General features: G+C 41.3%; 1 protein-coding gene across 1 annotated transcript; it reads left to right on the forward strand.

Moving 5' to 3' along the window:
- The first annotated feature begins 1,712 nt into the window (after nt 1–1,712).
- Nucleotides 1,713–9,568, forward strand: TTC32 (tetratricopeptide repeat domain 32). The gene is made up of 3 exons (XM_026014947.2): nt 1,713–4,532; nt 8,265–8,431; nt 9,183–9,568. Exons 1-3 carry the CDS (start codon nt 4,381–4,383, stop codon nt 9,314–9,316), a joined length of 453 nt encoding a protein of 150 aa, XP_025870732.2. The 5' UTR covers nt 1,713–4,380; the 3' UTR covers nt 9,317–9,568.
- The last annotated feature ends 259 nt before the right edge of the window (nt 9,569–9,827 follow it).

Here is a 9,827-nt window from a genome sequence, read left to right on the forward strand (position 1 = left end):
TGAGTGCAGAGTCCTACATGGGGCTCAATCTCACGACCCTGACATGCCCTGAATTGAAACCAAGAGTCAGACACTTAACCAACTGTGCCAGCCAACCACCCCTTACTTACATCTTTTTATAAGACTTTGTTTTCAGAATAAAATTATTCTCCACTTCATCAATGAAAGATGCAGGACTGATATTCAGAGTTGTGATTCTTAGTCCGTGGTCTAATTCCTGATATATCTTCTTTCACTTTTCCTTTCCTATCCCAGGAATCAGCTGAGAACTCACTTAGATTGTCACTCCTCTAGACCTTAACTGTGCTTGTTGATATACTCCCTGTTGCTTTCATTCCAAAATCAGCTGTTGGCTCCTCAAACTTTTCCTAACATATCTTTTGGGAACTCTCCTTTTAGAGCCTTCTCATTTGCCACTAATTCCATGTTGCTTGAACCCTAGACTTTTTCTTCCAACGAATTATTTCAGGTAGATCCTGAGTTCCTCTACTTTTTATTCAGCTTAATTCAATCCACAATCCCTGAAAACAACCATTATACCTTGTATACCTAATTATCACATATGTAGATTGTGTATACATACATGTAAAACACATGTATACAGATATATCTTTTCTACTATTGTGAGAGCTTATGCCTGTTTGGGATTTATATTTCTGAAAGTTTTAGTAATCTGCCATAGTATCTTGGGGACCTTTGTCTTGCTTAAAAATACTAAGGAAAGATCCATAGTATGAATTGACCTAATTTGGTTTCTTCATCCTGAAGATAATTTTAGTATAACAACAAAAACAAACTTTCCTGATGAAAGGAGTAAAGAGAAGCAAAATTGTCTATATGTAGCAGATACTTGGGAAGAAGTTGGACAGAATGATGCATATGCTGAAGACAGTATAATGAAACAATTATGTTATTTTCCTGTAAGAAACCTGTAAGGATTCCATTTAAGTCATGCTGAGTTGTTCTTTTTTTTTTTTTTTTTTTTTTTGAGTTGTTCTTTATCATAAAACTTGGCCTGAATTATGTGAAGTTTCAAAGTAGAATTATATTACATTTCTGAGTTTCAAAATACTTTGGTAGGCCAAGGTATTAAGATGATGGGACCAACTGATGAAGTTTATAGTGATAACATGCTTAACAAGCAATATAACATTGTTGACCTGCTATCATACACAAATGACTTTATTACACATTTTTTTTTTTTGCTAAAATACATTTTAGGTTTTTTCTGTTTGTTTTTAAAAGATTTTATTTATTTATTCATGAGAGACACAGAGAGAGAGGCAGAGACAATAGGCAGAGGGAAGAGCAGGCTTCCCGAGAGGAGCCTGATGTGGGGCTCAATCCAAGGACCCGGGGATCATGCCCTGACCTGAGCCAAAGGCAGACGCTCAACCACTGAGCCACCCGGGCATCCCACTAAAATACACTTTGAATGATCTTTTTGCATTCCGAGAGCTTAGATTTTAGGTTTCATGAGGCACTAAGTAAAAAAAAAAAAAAAAAAAAAGAAAAAAAATAAGAAGTATTGAGGTAAAAATGCTTGTATTTATTTCCAGTTTCCTTTACCTATAACTCACGGATAGCATGGTATTTGTTTTGGTTTGATTTAAATATTTTGGTGGGGATTGATTAGGAGGGTGTTAGGCTTCAGAGTGGAGGAGAGAAAGGGACAAGGAGGTCCAGTAGATGATGTATAATGTTGCTTTTTTTTTTTTTTTTGCTACCAAACAGAAAAGACCACTTAGGAAGGTACTAGGCAAATGTCAGATGACTAGAAGTTGCAGTGAATTACTCTAGAAGCCATGCAGAGTTCTCATTTAGAAGTTGGGGGGAAATTATTTTACCAGACTTTCAAGAGAATATCTGAAGTGCTTGATAATGTTATAGCTCTAAGATATTGCTCCTGAGTTTCTAAAATGAAAATGGCAAAAAAAAAAAAAAAAAGGAAAATGGCAATATTATGTTGCCCTCTATTATGTTGTCTATTCTTAAATTATTCTCAAATAATTTTTTTAAGAAATTAATGCTTATTTTTCGAGAATAAGCATATTTTTGGAGGAGTAACATATGTCCATGGTAGAAAACTACAAAAGTATACAGAGCATTTATGAGAGATGAGAAGTAAAAATGAAGTAAAAATGATTTTAATATTCTCTTTAAAATGAGAGGCAGTAATGTATGGTTTAGTTGAATTTAGGAGAAGAAAAACCTGGTCAAACAAGAAATTATTCTAAGTTTTCTTCATGATGAGCTATTAAGAAATTTCTCTAAAATTTAAAGAAAAAGTGGACATGAAGAGGCTTAGAGTTAATATTTTATTTAACTACTTGCTTCTTATTGCCATAGCTTAAATTTCTAGTTCATAAAATCCAGAGAAAAATGGGATATGCTCACACATCCTCTAATAGCTAAAATTAAAACTGCCAAGTATTGGTAAGCATATGAAACAACTGAAACCCTTATACACTGTTGATGCAAATGCAAAATAGTAGACCTGCTCTGGAAAAGTTGGGTTTTAGAAGTTCTCTATATATTCCGGGGGGGGGGGGGGCGGAGGGGGACAGTAGATGTATGTGGGTGTGTATGTGTCTGTATTTTTTTCACTGCTTTAGTCAACTAAAGTAAAGCTTTACTGAGGCCCCAGGGCCATGGGGCTCAGGCAAGAGGCTGCCCTGCAGGGGAAGGAGGAACCCAAGGAGGGACCTTATTTGACTTTATTCTGAGGGCGTGGGTGGTTGGTGTGGCCACACTTTATGCAGCACTTGACAGTATGAGGTTGCAGGGGAACATAACACTTTCAGGAGGTCACCTTGTTCCTGCCGTATTTCTGGGTGAGCTGGCAAAGGGGAGGCTTGTTGATGCCACCCCCAGGCAAAGCACCATGTGCAGGAGGACTCCATGAAGATGGATGTGAGACTCAGGGAGGCACAGCAACTGAGCCTAGCCCAGCTCCAAAATCACAGGGCAGGCCCTCCAGTGTCCTACAGACCAGGGCTTGTTAAGTGGGACAGACACACCATGTCAGAATCCTTTCTGTGTCTTAACAGTAGATGGATGACACCAGACCAGCATCTCAGTTTCCCTTCTCAGGCATATGATTTGTAGATTATTTTCTCCCACTCTCTGGGTTGTCTTCGTACTGTTTATAGCCTTTTAATGCACAAAAGTTTTAAATTTTCACGGAGCCCAGTTTGTTCTGCCTTTGGGGTCTATTCAAGAAGTTGCCAAATCCAATGTCACAAAGCTGTTGCCTTATGTTTTTTTTTCTAAGAATTTTCTGTTTCACTTCTAATGTTTAAGTTTTTAATCTATTTGGAGTTAATTTTTTATAGGGTGTTTCTGTCCAACTTTATACTTTTGCATGTGGATATCGTTTTTCCAGTAACATTTATTGAAAAGACTGTACTTATGGTAACACCATAGCGTTTTGATTGATTGTTAGGTTTTGAAGTCAGGAAGTGAGTACTCTGTTATTTTCAGAATTGTTTTGGCCGTTTGGGTCCCATTGAATTTCCCTATTAATTCAGGGTATTCTTTTTTTTTTTTTTTCCATTTCTGTAAAAACATCATTGGGATTTTTGAAATGGATTCCACTGAATCTGTAGGTCCCTTGAACACGGGGGCGTCTTGCCGTTTGTTAATTTGTTTTGTAGTTTCCTTTGTACAGATCTGTCAGTTCTTGGTTAATTCCTGAATATTTTATTCCTGAAATTGTTCTCTTAATCTCCTCTCTTTACATAATTCCTAGACACAGTGTACTTAAGGGCTCTCCGGGTTTCCCTTCGGCATTCCCGGCCAGGGAACGGGAACTAACCAACAGGCGGACTGTCGGCACGACGTGTTCCACGGACCCCGACCCTACCCAGGGCTGCGGTGTGCGGCGCAGGCTCCTGGAGCTCATGCAGGGATACGTACGTGCATTCGGTCACCCAGGCTCGCGGGGCTTCGGCAGTGGCACCCGCGGGGGCACCCGCTGCCCACCCGCTCGTCCTCGTGGGTAGAGTCGTGGTACGAGTTGGGGCTGTAACCAAGGATGAGCTCTCCCCACTCCCGCCCACGGACCTGGAAACCAGCTGGGGTCCATCCATCTACCGCTTTCCTGGAACAGGAGGCGGGCAGAGCCGGCAGTCAGAAGAGAACCAGGCCGCAGCGGAACCGGCCAAGCCTCCCCGGCCGCCCGAGCTCCGCGCCCGCCCCCAGCGGTTCATCTCGCGAGACGACGGGTCCCCGGGAGGCACACACTTCCCCTCTGCGAGCGCCGAGGGTTTGCCGTCAGGTTCCATTCCGGGAGCGCGGAAGTGCCTGTGGTGCCGCCGCCGCCGTCGCCCAGAGAAGCCAACCGCCTTTTCTACACAAAAAGCCGAACCTTCGGGCGCTATGGATGCGCGGCAAGGGCGACAAGACCACGCAGCCCTAACGCTCGCCCAAGCTCACTTCCAGAAGGGCGAATACGCGGAAGCCGAGGCGCTGTACTCCGCTTACATTGGCCAGTGCGCCTGTGCGGGCTCCGCGGGCGAGGCGCCCGGGAGGTAATATCGCGAGACGTGGCGCGGGCGCCTCCGCGAGGCGGGGGCAGGCGCTGCTTTTCCAGAGGGGCGGTGAGGGGCGCTTCCTGCGGGACGCCCGGGGCGCCGCCGCCCCCCGCCCCCGCTCCGGGGGGCTCTCCTCGTGCGGGCTCGCTCCGACCCAGAGACCCGGCGCGGATGGGGCCTCCCACCTGCTGTTTAACAGGCGGACCCGGAGAGCTGAGGCGGCGAGGTGACGCCGGAGCCTGGGACCGCCACTTCCACGTGTGTGTGTGTGTGTGTGTGTGTGTGTGTGTGTGAGTGTGTGTGAGTGAGAGTGAGTGTGTGTGAGTGTGTGAGTGTGTGAGTGTGTGTGTGTGTGTGTAGTCGGGGAGGATACAGCCGGGCCTAAATATTGTCATTTCACCTGCACACACTCACCCGTGGATATTTCAAAGTGCGTTTCTAAAAATTAAGGATTCTTACACAAACAGCCACGGTATTATTATTATTATTATTATTATTATTATTATTATTTATTTTATTATTATTACTATTATTATATGATCCCTTGGTTAATAACGTGTTTATTTAGCTGATGTGTTTTTTAGCAGTTGGGTCAAGGCCGGATGCCCCCAGGCCTCTTAATCTATTAAGGCTCCCTTTTTTCTTTTTTTTCTTTTTCTTTTTCTTTTTTTCCTTTTTCTTTCTTTTTCCTTTTTTTTTGCCCTTGAAGTTTGTCGAGGAAGCCAGTCCCGTGTCTTGAGAGTGCGGATTTGCTGAATTCATCCCCCGGAGGTCATCTCCTGTGGTCCCCCATCCCCTACACCGCTTGTGAGTCGGTAGTTAGGTCCTGAGGGGTGATGCGGTTCAGATCCTGTTTGACGGCAAGTGCAGGTTTTGGGTGGTGCCGTGGACTTCTGTCAGAGAGCGTGAAAGTCTGTCTGTCTGTGACAGTAGCAGCTTCACCCGCGAACACCTGCTTGCCCAGAGTGCCTAGGGTTTACGCCTGGTTGTATATAGCGTTTGTTGTTCCTCCAGGGTTTGTCTTTGTACTTGTGGATGGAGTGGTGTGGACTAGGGTGAGAAAAGAACACCCACAGCAGGGGAATGAACGGCTTTTTGACAGTGTTGAATCCTCTGCGCCAGCATTCTCTCCCTGCAAAGATTTAGTTTTTTTTTTTTTTTTTTTTTAAGATTTTATTTATTTATGCATGAGAGACGCAGAGAGAGAGGCAGGCTCCATGCAGGGAGCCCGATGTGGGACTCGATCCTGGGTCTCCAGTTTCACACCCTGGGCTGAAGGCGGCGCCAAACCACTGAGCCACCCGGGCTGCCCAGATTTAGTTTTTCTTGACAGGATACCAGCTTGTCTTTTGTATGAGGCTCAAAGTTCTTCTGTTTGCTGAACTCATGTGGAGTTAAACCAGAATAATAAAAACTGCTTTCATATTTTGATAATACATCAAGGCTAACAGTCAATTGAGGTTTCTGAACAGTCAATAAGACACTAGCACCATCCCCTGAGACTCCCCTCCCCTGCCAAAAAAGATCGGTAAACATAGAAAATGCAGTTTTCTATCATTTCAAGCTCAAAGGATGACCTATCTAGTTGGTTTCAAAAAGTATATATCAGCAGCAGGTCTGCCGACACCAGATAGTCTCCTTTGCACATCCAGCCTAAAAGCACCTATGTGTTTATGGCAAATGTGGTGTCTGCTTCTTCCCAACACAGGAAAGAAAATCTGCTGCCTTGGTTTGCTGGACACCCAGCATGCCTGAATGAACTTTCTAATTTCCTTACAGTTCTGAAATTCTTCTAGGAAGTCATGAATTTAAAATGGATTCTGTCATTTCAGATGATTTCCTAAATATGTCTTTTAGCTTAAAATTATTTTTTAAAATAGTAGGTCACTGAACCACTGTGAAGAAGTATTTGTGATTTTTGCATGCCTATCACTCAGAATGGTTTATAACATTTGCTTTTCATATCCCAAAGTGCAGTCTAAGCCATAAACCTAACTTCCAATTTTTTTTTTTTTGGCTAAAGTTACAAATGCAAAAAAAAAAAAAATCCACATTTGTATTAGGTAGTTAAATTCTAGTATGATAAATACTATCATTACAAAAATCGTAATACTACAAAAAAATTCATCTATGATTAGTCCATGTTTTCATTTTTTTTTCTTAAGGATTTTTTATTTGTATATTTGAGAGAGAGAGAGCATAAGCAGGGATGAGGGAGAGGGAGAAGCAGGCTTCCCACTGAGCAGGGAGCCCAACTCGGGGCAGGATCCCAGGACCCCAAGACTATGACCCAAACTGAAGGCAGACACCCAACCGACTGAGCCACCCAGGCGCCCCTAGCCCACATCTTTAAAATATGAAGCAGTTTCCACATGAAAAGTAGGCTTTTAGAATTTGTTGTAATGAGATCTAGTTCTAAACCAAACATTCTATGATCCTCTGGATGTAAGAAATTTATTTTAGAAGGTTTTGAAGCTTAAAATTTGAATGACTGTATCCTTCCTGGAGTCCTGAGGCTGCATTTTTCTTAAAACCCTTTACTGGGCAGCAGTTCTCTTAGTGTCATAGCAGAGAGTTGAAGGGAGTTGTGTCCTCCCGTTCCCTAGGTTTGAACGTTGGTGCTTGTGGCATCTAGAAATATTCTTGCACCCAGTCTGTCATAGCTCACAGAAGCAAGTTTTTCTCATGTTGCAGTTCTGTCCATCGTTGGTGAACTTTTGCATGAGCCCCCTGTGAGTGCCTCTTGTATCAGTGGTTGCTGTGCCTGTCAGATGTCAGGGATCTAGATATTAAGTCTCTCAATAGCACTGACTGCTGTCACAATATTTTCTGAGGACTATACTTTGCGCTATGGGGCATAATGAAGAAATCAGGTAAATATAGCTTGCACCTTTTCTGTTTGGTTCAAATTTGAGAATCCCTTTGGAAAAAAAGAAAGGAAAACAGAACTGTCTCTGACACGGAGCAGAGTCCATTAATGTTCTCTGTGCAAACGGAATAGTCTGGCAGGAGAGGGTGACCTGCTGAGCCAGTGGCTGGTCTGAGCTCCGGGGGGCAGCCTCTGGAGCTTTCCAAAGCAGAGCCCATTCTGCACACAGGATCCCCAGAATGTACTTGAGCCTGATGTCCGTCCTCCTTGCAGGAGGCCAGTTTAGCCTTGGGGGCAATTCCAGCTAAGATGAGAGGGAAGGCACTGTCTCCCTGCCTTGGGCGACAACATGTTGTATCTTCACTTATGGTTAACTTGTGCTTCTTTACTGGTGAAAAATGATTTAAAATCTCATTTTTGGCGGGATCACTTAAAAATTTGAGAATAACACTGGTGATTGATTTTGTGATATGTCCATTGCAAACTGGAACTTTTGGGCTGGCTTTTTCTCCTTGCTCAGCACGAATCCGATCTGTCTTCTTTGCCCCGCTGGTGCGTGCTTAGGAACAACCATTTGAATATTACATTCTGCAAAACCAGTTGACAACGAGCAGGGGCTCCAAACACGCTATAAAATTAATGTGTTTTTCGGGCTGATGTGGTAGCACTTCCACCCTACCATGTAGGCAAAAATCAATTCTGCTGCTTTATTCTTTGCACTTCGTTTCTTCAGCGTGGCTTCTCAGCGTAGATACTGCGTGTTACAGGCTACGAAGTTTGACAATACCCCAAAGAGAATGAAAGTGGAAACGAGAGGAATTTGGTAACGCACATTTTTAATGTGAACTTTTTGTTTAAAGCAAATGCAGCCCGGAGGATTTGGCTACTGCATATAACAACAGGGGGCAAATCAAGTACTTCAGGGTTGATTTTTATGAAGCCATGGATGACTACACATCTGCCATAGAAGTCCAACCCACTTTTGAAGTTCCATATTACAACAGAGGGTTGATATTGTATAGGCTGGGTAAGAATTTTTTTTTCCCCTTTTGTCCTTGACTACATTTTATGAATTTAGAGCTCTCAAATATGAAACTAATGTAGTAATCATCAAGTCTTAAATTTATATCAAATTCGGGTGTACAAGCCCGAAAAAAAGGAAGCATTTATTTCAGGCTTTTGGTAGGCTTTACAGACCACAGTGGAACACTGGGGTGGGAATTGGACCTGACGCCGGATGAGGGTGACCCCATTACTCTGTGCCTTTGCATTCCCAACTGTGAAATGAGGACAATGCTGAGGACCACCTGTGAAACTTTTCTGAGTTAAAATTTTTAAAGGCACATGAGACAATATAAAGTGAAGGGGTTTTAGATCCTTGGATTAAAGGGACTGTAGGTACTGTTTCTTTTTTAAAGTGTTAAAAAGAATACTAATTTTCTGTTTCTTAATTTTACTGTAATCACGTAAAATAGGTGATAGGATTTTGTTGAGATTTTATGGCGATTTATGCTATTTGCCTTTTAAATCTCAAGAAATAAATCCAGAGCTAATTTTAAATATTAATTTAAAGCTAATTTAAAATTTTAATTTTAATTATTCTATAAAGGCATACAAAATTACTTTGATATACACATCCATATATCATAAGAAAAAAAATACTAGGTGTAGTTGAAAGCTTATAAATATAAAAGCATGTGTATCTGAACTTTACTAGGAAGAATGTTTGGAAATACTCAGTTTTATTATTATTCTTCATTTTTGGGGCCCTGGTACAGGCTTCTTTGATGATGCTTTGGAAGATTTTAAGAAGGTACTAAGCTTAAATCCTGAATTTCAAGATGCTACATTGAGCTTAAGACAGACTATTTTAGACAAAGAAGAAAAACAGAAGAAGAAATTATTGAAATAAAATTGACTCATGGTCCTTTTAATACTTGACATCTTATAATGTAAAATAAGTGTTAAGCAATTTTTTTTGTGTTCAGCTATTTTGATTTATATTTGAGATAAAGATATTCATGCATTAGCACTGAGAGTTAAATGATATATTTAAAGTAGTTAATTTCAGATTGAGTAACTATGTTGAATAAGTATGCTTTTCATAAATGTAAATAATATCAATGCATAGTTGTATGTTATTACAATAAAATATTTAAAGAAATATGTGGCATTTTCTTGAGTAAAGCTCTGTTTTTTATTTTCATTTTCAATTTTTTATTTTAAAAAATTTGATTTCTGGACTGAGCCACCCAGGTACCCCTTTTCTTGGCTTCTATTCTCTTTCCTTAATTTTGACTAGGGTCAAATATAATATTAAGAAAAGAAAAAAAGAAAAAAACAAAATACCACCAAAAAACAACTCCATAAAACAATTTATTTGGTTTCTTGGATTCAATGATTTTTCATCCTTTATAAGAAAA

Source organism: Vulpes vulpes, chromosome 8, assembly GCF_048418805.1.
Source record: "Vulpes vulpes isolate BD-2025 chromosome 8, VulVul3, whole genome shotgun sequence".
NCBI lineage: Eukaryota > Metazoa > Chordata > Mammalia > Carnivora > Canidae > Vulpes > Vulpes vulpes.